Raw genomic sequence first — 17,899 nt, forward strand, 5'->3', positions numbered from 1 at the left:
GAACCCCCTTAATCGCAAAACTTCCATTAGCACCTAGATCGAGTAGCCCCCGTTACGCCTAGATGTCGGTAGTATCCAATCTTGAAGGCCTTCTCCCAACGCCGTTGCTGACGCCTGAGGAGTTGGAGAAAGAGCGCCATGACAATGAAGAAAATATAGATGGTTGGCTCAAGAGCTTTGTCTGTATCTATCTGTATCTAAGGAGGAAGGAGTGTGTGGATTGCCAAGAAGCACATCCAACCCTGACTTAAATAGGCCAACCTTGAAGATGGAGAAGTAGAGAGGAGCAGTTAATATAAGCATCAGGGAAGATGAGGCATACTCTGTAGGAAAATAATGGTGATGCAACTGTGTTGTGGGTAGTTGAGAAATGGGAAAATAAATCACGCTGAATTTACTACCGCCGATACACCAAATGGTCACGTAGGGCCGGCGGCCATAACGCCTATCCCAGTCGGCTCGGCATTCCAAACGACAGTGGAATTCAACCCCACTACCACAGCCGCATTGATGGTTTTCAACTACCGGTTTCCTTCCTTAGGAGGCCTCCCTATCGGTCCAACTGACGGTGGAAGTATCACACCGATGCTTTTATCGCTACGGCAGTGAAAGTGGCGATAGTGATAAGTCAATCTATAGTAGTGGAATGGTGGAAGAGGTAGGAGAGCTAGATCTAGGAGATGGACTGCCTGAATGAGAACTTCGAGAGTCTGATGTCCGTGGAAGGGTGCCCTGGCTGCCCTTATATAGAGTTCGAGGCCAAGTCACGTACAAAGGAGGGTCTCTCGACCAAGGGGTCATGAGCCTAAGGGAGGGAACCTAGCTAACTTCGCTTGCAAGTAACACCATCTTGTCTTGGTGTAGCGCACGTCTAGGCATGGTTGTCGTCATGGTCTTGTGCCCACGTCGTGGCATGGTGTGGTGTGGTGTGATGCTACTGTGCCGGTCGTGGCGGCACTGTAGGCATGGTGGTGGTTCGCCATCCATCCTGTGCAACGTGGTCTTGCCGTGACCTTCATCATCGCCTCCTGATCTCCTGGAGGTGTCGTATGGGAGTTGGTAGCCACCCCCAAATCGTTGATCGTCTTGCTGCTTGCGGAGCCAGTGGCCATGATCCGTAGCTTCGGGGTCATGGCCTTCGTTGGCTTGGATGGCCTCAAAAGTCAAGACCTCTATCGTGGATCCTATCCCATAGCAGGTGGAGTCGTACATCCGTCTCGTCGGACCGTATTTGGACTGTGGGTCTCCATACTGGTCGTCACCACTCGGCGGTGTTGTCTTGTCTGTGCTGCGATGTGGCGCAGGGATGGCGTCTGGCCAGGTTAAGGAGACTGTTATCCCCTCGGTCCTTGCAGGGTTAGTGCGGTGTGCCTACTCTTGTCAGAGCAGGCGTGCTTGGCGGGGCTCGATCTCTCCTCGTTCTCCCCAGGAGTCAGGACGGAAGAGAGGTCATGAGGAGTTACGGCGCGCGGTGAAGGCAGAGGGAAGAGGTCGTGGGCAACCCCTGCCTTAGTTCTTGGCTTAGGTCCATATGGCTTAGCTGGGCCTCGATTTTTCAGGCTTATACCAGCTCATGTACCGTGGGCCTCCCGAGCAGCTGACTAATCGGTGTCTTGAGATATCCGGAGTATCATAACCCCGACACCACCTCTAGGAGAGGAATTACCTATGGTCCTATGTTAGTTAAAGACCAAGAGAGAATGAATAATCTAAGGTTTATATACCACAGCGATGATAGTTGGTGTGTGGAGCTACTTAGGATGAAAATGACCCCCTTTTTCAACTTTGTGACCTATTTAGGACAAGTGCCGTGCTAAAAGATAGCATCCACAACAATGTTGAGGAGCAGGTTGCAATGTTTTTGCATGTGGTGGCACGTGGGGGTGCGTGCGGCGCTTCCCCAGTCCGGTGTGCCCTACGCCATGGGACGTTGCTGGCACAACGAAATGGGATTGGGGGAGGAGAGGGAAGGAGGTGTTGCAGTTGGCTTGGTCCGCCGGACGACGCACCTTGGAAATGGCCGCCCAAGGGACTGGAGGAGGGAGCGCCGCTTCTGCAGGGATTGGAGGAGGGAGTAGACGCGTCATCTGTGAGACAAACGGTGACGTGAGAATGTACGGATGGAGACCTGCACACACGTGGCTTTCTCTCTACCAGGGCTAGGCTCGGGCTAGACTTGGACGGGCTAGGCCCATGCAGGACCAAATTGCAAAAATAAATAAAAAATAATAATTCTTTAAATTGACTGTTTTGAGATATGTGCGGTTTTTTAGAAAGAGTACCGAAATAATTTCTTTTTTTTTTTGTTAGATAACAGTTCCAGTCTTTCGCATGATTCAATGCACTTGCCCGTGTTACTTATTCGGCTAGGTTATTCCATCAGCATTATATTTCACAGTGCTGCTCACTTTTGTGCCTCTGCATAATTGCATCTGTGTGATCTGTTTCGTTACCAAAGGTGACAACAGTTGCTGCTCACTCCGTTCTATTGTTCTAGACTGTAAACTTGCAAAACTATTGGTCCGGTTTCAAATGAACTGTTTGATGCTAGCCTTCTCTTCTCTCTAATACAGTACTCTATTACTACACTAACCAAATGTTTGGACGACATCGGCTGTTATTCCATTGTCATCCTTTGGGGATGTGAAGCGAATGTATTAGCCGCGAAGGATGGAATAAAGGCGCTCGCCGCAAAGCAATGAGTAAGCATGGCCTTGTTGCAGTGGAATTATTCGAATTTTCCAGTCCGATATATAGGATACATATACATGTCTCTGGCAGCTACGTCCTTGAGACCTTCAATCATAGTCTGCCACTCTGCCTATCGAAAATAACACTTGTTGTCATCAATCATCCTGATCTCAGCTATCTGAAAATCACTCGTCGGCTAGTCGCGTTCAGCGTTCAGTAGCATGGGCTGCTGCGGCGCCATGTCCGCCAGGCCGCGGAGCATCCACGAGGACACGCTGCTGCGCGTCCCGGGCGCGTCCGTGCACCTCCTGGCCGGCTCCGACGGGCCCGTCGAGCTCGCGCGCGGGGACCTCGCCGTCGTCCGGCTCACCAAGGACGACGTGGCCGTGGCCACCGCGGTGCGCGTCGGCAAGGACCTGGGATGGCCGCTCGCGCGGGACGAGCCCGTCGTCAAGCTCGACAGCCTGCACTACCTCTTCACGCTGCCGGACAAGGACGGGACGTTCCTCAACTACGGCGTCTCCTTCAACGCCGACGCCTCCGCGCTGGCATCGCTAGACGGCTTGCTCCGCTCCAGCGCCTGCTTCTCCGCACCTTCGTACGCGGTGGTTCCGTCCAAGAGCTCCAGGCCGCCGCCGCAGTCGCAGCAGGTTGCGTCGGACGGGTACTGGAACGAGTTCGCGCCGAGGATGGAAGACTACAACGGCGTGCTTGCCAAGGCCATCGCCGCGGGCACCGGCCAGCTCGTGAAGGGCATCTTCATGTGCAGCGAGGCCTACGCCAGCCAGGTGCTCTTACGCTGTCTGGCCCTCCCGTGCGTTCTGGCAAGTCCATCCAGTAGAGAATAGCTGTGCGTCATGGCTGATGGATGGTTCGGACCATTGCTGCTTGCAGGTTCAGAGAGGAGCCGATCTGTTTCGTCCTCAGCCTGCCGGCAGCGCGCGGAGCCGATTCGGTGACGCTGGTGGCGCCGACAGGAGCAGCCAGGCGAGCACCAAGCGTGGCGCAATCAACAAGAGTCTCAAGAGGTAACTCATGTAGCGTAGCTATGCATGCTGCCCGGCCTGCTTTTGTCGTGCATCAGTTGATGCTACTATGGTCATGCTAATAGCAAGCTGTGCTGATTGCGTTGGTTCTTCAGGGTCAGGAAGCTGTCGGAGATGACCGAGAAGATGAGCCAGTCGCTGCTCGATACGGTCATCTCGGTGACCGGGTCCATGGCGGCGCCGCTGATCCGCTCCAAGCAAGGGAGAGCATTCCTCGCCAGCGTACCCGGCGAGGTCGTCCTGGCATCTCTTGATGCCATCAGTGAGTGCCCTGGCATATTGTTCAGACTCAGTAGCGGAAGATTGTAGAAGATATCCAAAACTTTGTGGATCACTGTGACCTTTTCGTGACAGACAAAGTAATGGATGCGGTAGAGGCTGCTGAGAAGAAGTCGCTTGCTGCAACTTCAAATGTCGTCGCCGGTGCAGTGTCCAGGAGGTAAGAACACTCGAATGTCAGTTAAAAAAAACCGGAATTTGGGTAAAAGATGGTTTCATGCCGGAGACACGGTCGATTCAGGTACGGCGAGAGCGCAGGGGAGGCGACCCAAGACGCGTTCGAAACGGCCGGCCACGCCGTGGGGACGGCGTGGAACCTATTCAAGATACGGAAGGCCGTCACGCCGTCGTCCTCCATGCCCGGGAACATGGTCAAGAGTGCCATCAGGAACAGGAACTGACGTCGACACTAGACAGTTGTTCATTGTTCTCTGGATGATCATGTACCCTACAATGACTAGACAGTTCATGTTCTGTTGGTTTGGGCCTATTTGGCTGTAAACCGTACTTTTTCAGTCTACCAACAGTACTTTTAAACATGACGACGAATGTGCTCCTCTGGATGATCATGTACCCACGACTTACAGTTGTTCATTGTGCTCCTCTGGATGATCATGTACCCACAACGACTTACAGTTGTTCATTGTGCTCCTCTGGATGATCATGTACCCACAATGACGTGTAACTATCATGTTTACACCATCGCCATGAGACATGATAAATACTAGTTCCAAATGATAACGTCATGCCAGTAACAAATGTAATGCAAATAAAGATCAGCCTTGAAAACAAATGTCGAAACAACAACCAAACTGCACCCCAACTAGAGCAGGGGCCGGGCTTTATGTTACGGAGTAATATTACCATGTGAACCTGAAATGTCCTAGTTCATGAGCATCACACTAACTAGCGCAAAGGCAACACAATCAAAGCTGATATGCATTGGAAAGGTGAGCAAATCACACAACTGCATGACAATATATTAGCTTGCAAGTTAATAGCCTTCTCATCTCATAACATGCTACAGCCAATCTGGAAAGGTTCACATCCAGGAATTACAAAACTTACTTCAGTGCTGAGGGTGGAACAAAACCTAACATGACCATAATTATGACATTGCAACTAGACCACCCAGAGTCCAGAACAGTAATACAGATGTAAATGAATGTTTACTTCTTCTTGGCATCACCAGCCTTGGTCTGTAAAAGACAGAAAGCACATATTACATTAGTATATGTCAGCACTAGTGACAGAGTAAGTCAGTAATATAAACTGCACAAGGGAACTGCAGGTCAGAAGTATCATGATAAGTGGATAGCTCACCTTCTTGACACCACGGATCTTCTTGGCCCTGTTCTTCCGCTCTTTCATTTGCTTGCGGGACTTCTCAACCTTAGTAGCAAGACCATTCTGGAAAAACGTAACACAAAAAAAAATTAAGCAAAGGAATAGCCTCAGTAGCAGCAGTACAGTGAACATCCATCAGGTTCATGTCAATCAGAACTTACAATCCAACAATGGCATAATCATTTCGGTCATGCATTAATACTACTATCAAAAGACCAGCAAGGGGAAAGAGCTGCCAAAGAGGATGTATATCACAAACAGTTCTTGTTCAATGTTGAAATTAGATTGCATCATGATATTGTCATCATAGACTGAGTACCTAAAGTTGACCTATTGTGACGTAAATGAAAATATTACAATGACAAAATTGTGTGGTAAAAACAGTTTCTCAGCTTAGAACAAGAATGGACGGCACACTACAAAAAACTGTAGTTTCGGCACAAAGATTACATGTCCTTCAGTTTCTACTAGCACAATCTCAATCACAAGTACCATTTACAAACAATTTGCGTGAGCGTGCATATCAATGTGAAACCATTTACAGAAAAGCTGTGCTGTCACAACTAATCTCTAGTTTCACAGGTGCAATGATGTTCCCACAAAAACAATGTGACAGAACAGCAGGGTTAACAAAAGTTGTATAACAACAGGGACACATATGATGCCAGCGGTACTAAATCAGTAATCAGGCATTTTACTGTCCAACTATCAAACTTCTATATGCAAGCGCTTAACATCATAGCTACAGGCAACAAAAGCAAGGGCCAGACGACAACATACCCTGATGAGGCGGTATTTGGGCTCGAACTTCTTGGCAGCCTCGAGGTTGTCGTAGATGAGGCCGAAGCCAGTGGACTTGCCTCCTCCGAAGTGGGTGCGGAACTTGAAGACGAAGATGGTGTTGGGGTCCTTCACCTCGTACACCTTGGCAAGCCTCTCCTTCAACTCCGCCTACACACAGAGAACAAACAGAACAACCCTGAGATCCAGGCCAGACGCTCCCGCCACATGAGACGGGGCATAAAGGACTGGGGCCGAGATCTCACCTTGGAGACGTTGGCGCGGCCGGGGTGGATCACCTCAAGCACCTGCAAGACAGAGGAAGGAGAGGCAGCGATTTAGTGAGAGATGGGGGACGAGAAGGGGAGCACCGATGGGAGGTGTTGGTCTGATGGATGCCGCTTACGAATTGCTTGCGGGCGAGGAGGCGGTTGGTCATGAACTTGCGGGTGCGTAGGGTGACCGCTGAGGTGGCCTTGGAGTCCGCCATGGTTGAAGCTGGCCGCGCCGCCGCCGGGGGAGATGTGGAGGCGGAGGAGGAGGCTGAGGCTATGGCTGCGCGAGAGGAACGAGGGTTAAGGAGCTGGCTGGCGGCACGGAAAACCCTAGGGGTGGTGAAGTGGCTATTTATATAGTGGGCTAGGTGATGGGGGTAGTGGTGTTTCTGGTGAAGTACCATGGGCCGTCCTCGAACGGGCCACCCTTATGGTCTAGTCATTGGTGCTTTCAATGGCCCATCTTTCACTCTAAAAGATGGCAGAGTGAGCAGTTTGGAGTTTGTAAGAGCATCTCGAATGACTCTCCGTATCTTTTCTAAAGGTTAGAAATAGATATTTTAGTAAATAAACTACCATATAATAGCTTTTCTAAATAGTCATTCAAATATAACTATTTTTTATTCTAGATTTTTCGCTAGCCAAAAATAGAAGACGAGAATAGCACTCTATAGTGCGCATGAGATATAAAAAAATTGTTGGAGAGTGAAAAGATATATAAAAACAATTTATATGAAAATGGCTCTCCAAATAATGATTTAGAGAGTGAGATTTTTAAAAAAAAACTCTTGAAGATGCTCTAACACTGCTCTATCTTATACAGTATAAAAGATTCTTTGTCAAAAACACACACAAAGGCACGCAACTATCCATTAATCTAGTACTTCATCAGTCCCAAATTATAAGACATTTGATTTTTTTATACTAAATTTGACCACTTGTCTTATTCAAAAATTTATAGAAAATATTACTTTTTTTGTCGTGGCTTGCTTTATTAATAAAAATTCTTCAAGAATGACTTAAATTTGACTATGTTTGCATAAATTTTTTTGAATAAGTGGTCAAACTTAGGTAAATAAAATCACACGTCTTGTAATTTAGGATGGATGTAATAATTGTTAAGTGTGCGCGAGTTACGTGTGCCACTTTATTTTGCTCTCTTCCAATATTAGCCCCCGAGGCCGAGAGGCCTCGCAAGCATAGACCTTCGTTACGGGCTTCATGAAATTATCTGCGCCACCAGTGATCTATCTCCTAAATCAAGCAACATCTTCTCTGCCACCGAGGCACAATCGGCCTCAACTCTCGAGGAAGCAGACACGACTAGGCCACCGTGACGCCAATTTATACACTCCAGGCACGCCAAAGTCAAATTCCTAGACCAAAAACTCAAATTAAACCACGCATCAATACTGAGTGTGACTTCGAGAAACTCTTGTGGAAGTTCATCAATGATCTGCTTGAAGCTGAGATTGAAGAAGAACTCCAAGCAAAGATTCAAGAGGAGGTCGATTTAGAGGTTGCTCACCTGTAATAATACCAAATTACCAATGACCAATCAGTGCCAAAGTGGGACTCGAATGTACATAGATCGGAATCGGGAAGAAGCAAACAGGTGGTTACAAGCTGATTACTTTTGCGACAACTCAATATACACTGATGCTCAATTTAGGCGGAGGGTTTAGGATGAAGAGGCATCTATTTGAGTGTACCGTGTGCACTCGTGGTGAGTGGTCTCCATATTTTCGTCAACGTAGAGATGCCTTGGGCAAGGTAGGTTTTCACCTTTAGACTCCGTTTGGAACAAAGGAATGTAAAACAGATGAATGGTGGGAAACGCAGGAATAAAGAAAAGTAAAAAGTGGAAAACTACAGGATTGGAAACCATAGGAATGAAACATTTGGACTGTTTGGATTGCAGGAAATGAATTTGAATCTTCACATTTTTCAATGAACAAAGTAGTTGTTGGCATACACTAGTAGTCATTGGTTTCTTTCCTGGTCTGATGCTGTTCGTGCATTGTAGCCAGTAGCCGTTGGCTTGCCAGGTCAGAAATTGCTCATGTATTCTAGCCGTTGCTTGGTCAGAAATTGCTCATGTATTCTAGTCGTTGCTTGCTGCTCGGCGCTATATAAGCATGCTGCTGCATACCGTGGAGAGTTGCACCTCCCATCCAGACTAGCAAGACAAGTAGTAGACACAAGCACACGTACGTGTTCATTCTTTACACTTGCATAGCTGTACATCTCTCATCCCTTGTAGTAATAGGAGGTGCTTTTCTTTCTATGGATCCAAATTATCGCCGACGATCACAAAATGAAGATGAATTCATTTTCCTCATCCACCCAACACTAGCAGAAGGAACCTCATCCCAATCATCTGAGAAGAAAGCAATACACACATCTATCCGAAATGGAGTCACATTTATTCATGAAACTCTAACAGGGCATGAGGCCCTATGCAGAAGGCGGTTCCATATGGAAAGAGAGATTTTTCAAGCTCTTATTCAAAGATTGCGTGAAAATAACCTTCTTGTTGATTCAAGGTATGTATCTGTGGAAGAGCAGTTAGGCATATTCCTTTATGCCATATCAAAAAATGCAGCCAATCGAACATTGCAAGATATTTTTCAGCATAGTGGAGAAACAATTAGCCGGCACTTCACATCAGTGCTCAACGCACTTACATCACTCACATGCAACTACATACGGCTACCTTCTCTACACCCGCATCGGATCTTAAGGCAACCTAAATTTGCTTCATACTTTCAGGTAATGTATTTTTTATTAGTATATCAAGGCAAAATAAATTTTATTTGTGGTTTTAGTATTAATAAGCATACAAATACATACATAATTGTATTGGTGCTATTGATGGCACTCACATTCCTATCACTATTCCTCTCGAACAACAAGAGCCATATAGAAATAGAAAACAAGGTCTATCACAAAACATGATGGTCGCATGTGACTTTGATCTAAAGTTTGTGCATGTGCATGCTGATTGGGAGGGGTCTGCTTCTGATGCAAGAGTTCTCCAAGATGCACTTAACCATGGATTTAGTGTCCCTCCCGGTAAATTCTATCTAGTAGATGCAGGCTATGCTAACACACCAGAATTTGTTGCCCCATATCATGGAACTAGATACCATCTACAAGAACAGGGAAGGGCTGGACAAAAACCACAAAATCACAAGGAATTATTCAATCTATGACATGCTCAACTCCGAAATCATATAGAGAGAATCATTGGTATATTGAAGATGAGGTACCCCATACTGAAGGATATCTCTGTAGCTTGTTGTGTAACTCATAATTTTATACGGCTATACAATGGAGATATGTCATTGGCGCATGGTGCCAACAAAGATATCAATCAAAGTAACATGCAAGATGTACCAGAAGGCGACGACGAATATAGTAATGATGTGCCAGCATTTAACAATTTGTGTCAAGCTAGGAATGATATGAGAGATGAAATAGCAATGAGGACGTGGAACGATTACATTTCAAGAAGAACAAGTTAGCGATAGAGAAGTTCAAATATTTAATGTAACTTAGTTTGTACTACCTTACAAAAGGCATGTTAGTATCAATTCTACACTATACAAAAGACGTGCTAGTTATGCTAGCCATTTCTACTTACAAAAGAACCATGTAGCTTACCTGCGCACATGTGAATTTGATTTTCGGAAGCTAAATTTGTTTACGCAACCATCCCAGCCTTGTTTCATCACGAGAAAATGAAAGAAAAGTTTCCCTGTTTGCTGGGTTTTCTTTGAATATGTCTGCTGTTTTTATCATCTCTTCCATTTGTAGATTAGGCAACCCTTCAAGAACTATGACACACTTCTTGATGCTATATGGATCCTCCATTTTCTTCTCTTCTATGGTTGCAAATCACTCAATTTCTTTCTTTTTGAGCATTAAGTACCTCTCCTGGAAATCATTAGTCAATGCAGTACGACTGGTTTTCTGTTTTTTTCCTCGCTTACCATCAACCATCTCTGAAGTCAAACTAGATGGTCGGGAAGTGTGACGTTGAGTTACTAAAAACTGTTCTGGGGCAAGTGTCTCTTGATTTAAGGAATCTTGTGGCTGGGTTCCTTCTGGGAGGCACTAAAAGTAGAGTCATTAACTATATTTGAGAAAGGACTAAATTCATTAGTGCCAAACCAATTAGTATCGTCTCTTTGCCCCTCAATATCAAAATGCAAGGGTGATGTGGTAACAGGAACATGTCGTGGAGGTGAAAGTGATGCAGGAACTTCTGAACATTGTTTTCTCTTATTCGCATAGTGATCCATTCCATGACAACTCCTTCCTTCAGCATAACGACCTGTACAAATATGTATAGAAAATTTTTAAGTATAGGTGCAACAATGTTTAATGAAAATATAGGCAGTTAGATCCATGAACTGAAACTCACCATCATATAAAGCAAACAGATCATCAAAGTATGGAAATGATTTATCTCGCCATCGAAGAAGAGTGTCTTTGTTTCGACGTTCCTCTAACCCCCTCCATACACTTTCAGGTGCAGTCACCATCATTCTACTAGAATCCCAGCCAAAACCACTTTCTTCTTGCAATTCCTTTACAACTCAAAACTCCTTCAAATCTTGCTCCTTTTGTTTTACTTGAGCCACGGTGAATGCTAAAGAAAATCTTGAATTGAACTGACCAACCATACTAGTCCATGCATCCTTGCTCCATGCATTGTTTGTCCAAAATCTTGGTACATCGTGTTGTTTTAAAAGTCCAATAACATAAAGAATCCTCTGATGGTTCCAGTTTGCTCTACTAACAGTTCTTGTGGTGCCTAACATAATTTCAGATACACAAATTTTTAGTTTCAAATAATATTGGGAAAGATGAATGCCACAGACTAAAAAATGCAAAGGAGGAAAGGCAATTTGTTTTATGATAAACAAACTTTATGAGTTTAACCATGCATTGGAATTACCAAACTAGCAGATGCAATCTAGAATTAGGGGAAAATAAAATAAATTAGTATTTTCGGATCTAATCTAGGACTCTACCTATGAACGAGATCCCAACCAATGTGTAACAAAGCACGGAAGAAATTCCAGCAAGGGCTACTTAGTTATCAAATTGATTACCTTTTTCTTGTGAGATCTCGCCATCCCCTCCAGATTGGGGAACGCCAAGACCGTGTTCTGGTGCTGCAGACGGTAGGGTGGAGTTGGTTTTTGTCCCCCAGATGCACTTTGAAGTCGTGGATTCATCATCTATCCGAGGTGGAGGGCGACGAGCGCGTCCGCGTGCTCTCGTGTGGCTAGGGATTAGGCCATGGCAGGAGGGAGAAAGGCAGTGGCGGGAGGAAGAAAGCCCGTGGCGGGAGAGTCGAGAGAGCGAGCGCAGCGTTCCCTCCGTTCCCTTGGGTCGGAGTGGATTTTCTCGTTCCTGTGTTTTGTGTGCAAGCAGTTTCCTTTCCTCTAGAACGGTAGGGAAGCTTCCTTTGTTCCAAATGGCATCTCTCATTTCCTTTCCTCCGGAATTGCTTCCTCCAAAATTCATGTGACTTTCTATCGATGTTTTACCACCGATAGCCTGCCACGAGGATACCCGAGGCAGTATGTTCGGGCTTTAGCGTATGCTGAACTCGATGGTGAACGCAAGAGACAGTCGATTTATCCTGGTTCAGGCCCTCGATCGTAGATCGAGTAATAACCCTACGTCCAGTCGGCGTTAGCCTTTGCGTTGGATTGATTGTGAAGTGTTGTGTTGTACAATTGCTGTTCTCTTCTCCCAGGAGCCCTGTCCTCCTTTATATAGTCAGGAGGCCAGAGTCCTAGTCGATTTACAATGAGATTTCCTAGTAGGATTACTGAATAGTACTACTACTAAGATTACATAGGAAGAATCCTAGTTGGACTAGATCTTCTCTCTCCCTTGTGGGGTATCCTGTGGGTCCCGCATCGACAAGCCCCCGAGCACTTCATGGTTGAGCTCTGAAAGTCTCGTTTTGCTCCTTCAAGTCTTGTTGAGTAGGAACAAATGTCATCTGAGTGCTTTCTGGAGTGAAACCTTGTAGCGCTTCTTGGGACCTTCGAGTGGTGAGTGCTTTTTGAAGAAAAAGTACATCCATCTGGTTGTAGCCCCCGAGCCTCTTGCTATTTGGAACAAGGAGCTGGAGGATCTTGTCTTAAAGTTGCTCTGTTTGTTCGTTGAAGTTTTATCAAAAATAACTCAAATATGGCTCGTTCCGGGTTCTTTTTGTCGTAATGTCTTGAAGTGGTCTGCGTAGAGGAAGTCTTTTGGTGACGTGCGCTTTTTCGAAGAAAAAGTGCACTCACTGAGTGTAGCCCCCGAGCCTCTTGCTATTTGGAACAAAAAGTTGGAGGGTCTTGAATCTTTATGTTGTTTGAAAATTTGTGTTCTGAAGTAATCCCTGAGAGTTGGATTATGTCATCATCTGAGTAATTTTGCGGCATCTTTCCAAAGCAGCCCTTTAGTCTTGGATTGAACCATCATCCGAGTAGTTTCGTAGCATGCAGCCTCCAAGCGTATATCCTTGTTGTTTTGTTTAGGAAGAACTCGGATGCGAGGTCTTGGCGTATTCTTTGATAGTCTGCTGTTGTCAGATGTAGTTGTATGGTGGTGGTTGAGTGTAAATGCCTTTTGTTCACGGGTTGTACTGTGCTGGTATATTCTTCCGAATATGCCCGTCTTCGAGTACTGTTCCCTCTCACCTGAGTCATCCATTATTGAGTCCTGTCTTTTCACTGTGTCCTTTGTTAGACTTATTTCGTTGGTACTCCTAGTCTATGTGCGCCACTCCTTTGATCTATAAATACTATCCTGGAGTGCTTGTTTTCATCCATTGGACATTCTGTTGAAACCTTCGTGGTCATGAACATGATAGTTTGTAAAGTAGAGCAGCCCCCAGGCATATTTTGTAGTTCCTATGTGTCTTGTCATAGCTGGAGGAAGTCTTGTGATAGGGATTAGAGGTAGGCTAATCCCGCGACAGCATTGTGCCAGGATGTACGTGGCGGTAGTTGGAGGAAGTCTTGTGATGTGTGCTTCGTTCCTTCATTTGGCAGTTCTGGGTTGATCCTCGTCGCCTGTCCTGAGACTGTCTGGTGCAGATCAACACCATATCCAGCATCACATCGGTCTTGGGTAGACAGATGCCCGCCGGCCTTCTCTGCTCCATGTTGTCTTGCCGTGCTGCCGATTTCCGCCTTGGATGCACTGCGTCCGTCCTTTGAAGAAAATAGTGTAGCTGATGGCGGTTTGTCCTTCCGAGGAGCAATTTGGGACACGTAGTCGTTCCAGAGCCTAGCCGTGTCTGTGTTCCTCTTTGCTACTTTGCTTTTCGTGGTGCCGAGTTCGTTGGGTCTTGTAAGATTTATAATCTTCTATTTTTGAAGTCGCTTGTAATGGAACGAATCTTGTCTTCTGAGTTGTCCTTTACTTTTCTGCTATGATCCCTATCATTCATGAGATTACCGAGTTCTTTCTTAAATAATCGGGTTCTTTTGTTCCTTGCGAGGTACCCCTTCGTTTCTTCCTGTTTGACGGGTTGTTCTTGTAGTGATCTGATAACCCTGCCGTAGTGCTGGACGGATAAGTCTGAAATCTGCCCATTGGATTGTACCGTTGTGTGGATTTGTGCCCTCCGTCATTTTAGCTGCGTCGGTAAATGGACCGTTGTGTTCTCACACAGTGTTTTAACGGGCCTGGTGGGCCGTTTCTAACGCTGTAAAATTTATTTATAGACCCTTCGTCCTCTTTTTCTTTACTACCTTTCTTTTGCCTTCAAACCCTAGCTCTTAATCATCTGCCATCGCCATTGCTGCCACCGTCCTTAGCGCCGCCATCTAGCTTCATCTTCCCTAGTACCTTTTTGCTTCTGCTAGTTCATGGGTAGGAAGAAAACCATGAGCAAGTCCCAGGCGACCTTCGTGGATGAGGAGTCATCCCTTTCTTTAATCGAGAACCAAGAGTTTGTGGCAATGAGGGCTGCTCAGAAAGTTTGGCCGATTCCAACAACAAGCGAAGATCAGCTGCGCGAGCTCGTTAGCGATGGCTTGATCCAAAGCAAAGTCATCGCTGAATGGAGAGTTCTGGGCGAGCATCGGGTTCCTGCTCCGGGTCCTGGTGAGATTGTCCTCTTCATTTCCTTTGTCCGCGCCGGACTTTGCCTTCCTGCTTCCTCCTTCCTTCATTAGTTTCTTGGTTATTTTGGGGTTAGTCTGAACCATCTAACCCCTAATGTCGTTCTCCATCTTTCCATTTTCGTTCATCTCTGTGAAGCTTTCCTCGGAATCCCTCCTTCTCTATCTCTTTTTCGCTATTTCTTTCATCTGAAACCTCAACCCCGTCGCGAAGAAACCAACGTTCTTGGCGGTTGCGGGATTCAGTTTCGCTAGGGTCTTAAGATTAAGTTTTTTGACTATGACCTGGTTGATTCTATAAAAGATTAGCGTGCCGACTGGTTTTACGCTGCTAATTTGATCTCTTCCCTTGTCGTCCACTCTAGATCTGGTCCTGTGGTGAATGACCGATGGGACAAGAAACTTGATTCACCTGCTGAGATTCAAGTGATCCAGCCACTCCTTGATAGGATTAGCATGCTGAAACAGCAGGGTTTAACCGGTTTCGGCATTGTTTCAAGTTTTCTTCATCGCCGAGTTCAGCCCTTGAAAGAGCGGGAGCACCTTGGCTTCGAGTATTCTAGGGCCGAGGATCCTTCACGCATGGTCCTAGCCCATGAGCTGACCGATGAGGAGGTACTCGAGCGTCTCCAGAAGATGCTGAAAGGAGTGAGCGTTATTCCTCCTGCTGTCTCCGAGTTCTCTGTCAACAATCCGCCCCTAGCGGTGAGTTGTTTATCTCTTTGTTTGGATACTTTATGTACTCTTGCTGCATCCATTTTTGCTTAGCTTTTCCTTGTCTTGCTATTTTATCCTTTTTCGTAGGAGCTTGGGCGAAACTTTGTTGACCCGATCCCTCTTGATGTTCTCCCTGCCGTGGCGGAGACTGGGGATAAACTTGCTAGAACTTCTGCAACTAGTAAGTCCCCACCCTCCATAGTGCTTCCTGGAGTTTCTTCTGGATTTGTTGATGTATATGAAGAATATGTTCCTTGTCTAGTCCCTCGCGGTCCTCGTAGTGTCCCGAAGAGGGGGCGAACGGATGGGTCTTCATCTGGCCTACCTGTCTCCAAGAAGCCTTGCAAACCAAGTACTCTCTCAGGTACTCCAGTTGTTGCTAGCATGCTCTTAGGTGAGCACATTTAATACTCTTTGTTCCTTCGTTTTCCTGTTTCTCTCTTGAACCGAGTACTTTTTATTCTTTTTTCAACGGGTGCTCTGGTTTCCTTGGCTGAGGGAGAGGAGGATGACAAAGTACCCCTCATCATACGGTGGTGAGTTGTTTTTATATTCCTGTTGCATTGAATTTCTCTTCTTTGTCTTGACTTTTAGTCTTGAAATTTTTGAAGTAACCGGACATCGGGTATGAGTTCTTCTGAGGCTCCCGCGCCGACTTCTTCTGAAGCTCCGGTGTCGAGTTCTTTGGTAGCCTCAGCACCAAGCTCTACCGCCCCTCCAGTGCAGAGTTCTTCTACGGCTCTAGCCCCGGCTTCTTCCGTGGCTCCGTTATCCGCTATCCCGCTCCCGTCGTCGGGTGGCGGGGACATTTTCGCCGTCGTAGTCCCCCCTGCGAGGCCTTCTTTTGGCTTTCACGAGGAAGAAAGTGGTTGGGTGAGTAGATTATGGCTTCATCTTTTTTGCTTCTGTCTTCCTTCTTCTGGTTCTCATCAGTGCTTTCTTTTATCAATTTTTAGTGTTTTGTCTTCTCTCGTTTCTTTGTCGACTTCTTCTCAGCCTTCCGCTGTGCCCTCGAGTTCTGAGCCTCAGGACTCACAACATACTATTGGTGAAGTTGCTGCGGGGGCTTCGGAGCTACCTAGCGAAGTTGCGGACTTGGCCGCCCTGGAGGTGACTGTGGCCGTCATGTTGGGTCCTTCTGAGGGATTGGCTTCGGCTTCCCTGGAAGTTGCTTTGGTCGCTCCTTCTTCGCCCCAGCCGGCCTCTCCTTCCCCTTCTCTTGCTTCTGGCGGTCCCTCTTTTACAGGTGACGTGGTGCAACAGTTTGATGCCACCCATCGGCTATCGGAGCTGACCATAGCCTGGGGGAGCTTGGTGTCCTCTGTGACTTCTTTCGGGGAGAAGCTTCATGTAAGTTTTTCTGAGATTCTTTCTTAGGCCAATTGTTTTGCCTTCGTCCTTATGCCTTATTTTTCTCTTTCTTTAATTGTTTAGACTTTCTCTTGTGACCATACCAGCTTCTTCTTTTCGTCTGAAACTGAGAAGAAGTTGTCCTCCAAGGTAAGCTCTCTGAAGACTGACCTTGACCTCCTCCGGGCCAAGTTGGAGACTGAGCGTAAGTCGCATCAAAAAGAGGAAAAAGCTCTCCGTGCCTAGGTGGTAGAGGCAGAGAAACAGAGAGATACTGCTGCCCAGGAGTTGGAGAAACAGAAAGATGCTGCTATCCGGGAGGCTTCAAAGAACTCGGAGGCCATGAAGAGCTTGGAAGCCATGAAGAAAGAATGTAAAGGTATTCTGGGTTCTTTTTGTTTCTTTCAGTATTCAAACCTTTCCCTTCTGCTGACTTGTTGTTTGGTGTTTTGTCTAGCTCTCCGAGTTGAAGGAAAAAAGCTCTCGAAGGGCATTGATGAAATGAAGACTCTTGTTCGTACCAGCCATAACAAGGCTAAGGAGGTAACTACTCATGCTAAAGAAGAACTTGCACTTGCTAAGTTGATCAGGCGTGGAGCTGATAAAGATCTTGTGCAGGCCCAAAAAACTATTAAAGACTTGTCTGGGAAGCTGGCGACGGCTACTGAAAATTGGAACGTTTTGTGGAAATCCTTTCGTTCAGTAGCTGATGTTCTCCGGACTCTAGCGGATGACGGGCAATCTTGGGCTCAGTTCATTCCTCGGATTCCGACTCGTTTCCAAGAGTTCGCGAAGAAGTGCGCTCAAGTATGTACCAAAAATGTGCTGGCCTAGGTCCAGATCCTTGCTCCAGAGGCGCCTCTGTCCAAGATAGCGGAGGAAGCTGATAGTCAAGAATACCTTGATGCCATTGAGAGGATAGAGCCTGAGATCGAAGATTTAGCCAGTAGGGTTGTAGACAGTCTTAATATTGATATTTTCCTTCCTGATGACAATGCCTGATCCAATTGACCAGCCTCTTGTAATATTATACTCCTCTTCAAATGAAGATTCTTTATTTTCATTGATGTATTCTTTGCTTAGGTGTGGTCAGAGTTACTTGACTTGCTGAGTACTTTGTCCTATTTTCGTCTCTGCTCTGTAAACAACTCTGTGCGTTATCCTGACGAAATCCCTCGATTTGTCGAGTACTTTTCTTTTCTTCCTCTTTTGTGACCCATCGAGTGCTTTGTCCGCGCTATGACTTGTTAGATGTAGATCTTTGTGT

The 17,899-nt window shown here is 46.3% G+C and overlaps 2 protein-coding genes and 2 pseudogenes across 2 annotated transcripts; 2 read left to right on the plus strand and 2 right to left on the minus strand.

Moving 5' to 3' along the window:
* The first annotated feature begins 2,802 nt into the window (after positions 1-2,802).
* On the plus strand, positions 2,803-4,551 carry LOC136450385 (senescence/dehydration-associated protein At4g35985, chloroplastic-like). The gene is made up of 5 exons (XM_066450789.1): positions 2,803-3,479; positions 3,586-3,719; positions 3,833-3,999; positions 4,092-4,176; positions 4,258-4,551. Exons 1-5 carry the CDS (start codon positions 2,913-2,915, stop codon positions 4,415-4,417), a joined length of 1,113 nt encoding a protein of 370 aa, XP_066306886.1. The 5' UTR covers positions 2,803-2,912; the 3' UTR covers positions 4,418-4,551.
* Positions 4,552-4,967: 416 nt separating this feature from the next.
* On the minus strand, positions 4,968-6,736 carry LOC136450386 (small ribosomal subunit protein eS24z-like). The gene is made up of 5 exons (XM_066450790.1): positions 6,550-6,736; positions 6,410-6,451; positions 6,144-6,314; positions 5,340-5,426; positions 4,968-5,215 (listed from the first exon to the last, which is right to left on the minus strand). Exons 1-5 carry the CDS (start codon positions 6,631-6,633, stop codon positions 5,186-5,188), a joined length of 414 nt encoding a protein of 137 aa, XP_066306887.1. The 5' UTR covers positions 6,634-6,736; the 3' UTR covers positions 4,968-5,185.
* A 1,968-nt stretch (positions 6,737-8,704) lies between these two features.
* On the plus strand, positions 8,705-9,945 carry LOC136455067 (protein ALP1-like; annotated as a pseudogene).
* A 169-nt stretch (positions 9,946-10,114) lies between these two features.
* LOC136455068 (uncharacterized) lies at positions 10,115-11,247 on the minus strand (annotated as a pseudogene).
* Between the last annotated feature and the right edge of the window lie 6,652 nt (positions 11,248-17,899).

The sequence above is a fragment of the Miscanthus floridulus genome, chromosome 5 (genome assembly GCF_019320115.1).
Source record: "Miscanthus floridulus cultivar M001 chromosome 5, ASM1932011v1, whole genome shotgun sequence".
Classification (NCBI taxonomy): Eukaryota; Viridiplantae; Streptophyta; class Magnoliopsida; order Poales; family Poaceae; genus Miscanthus; species Miscanthus floridulus.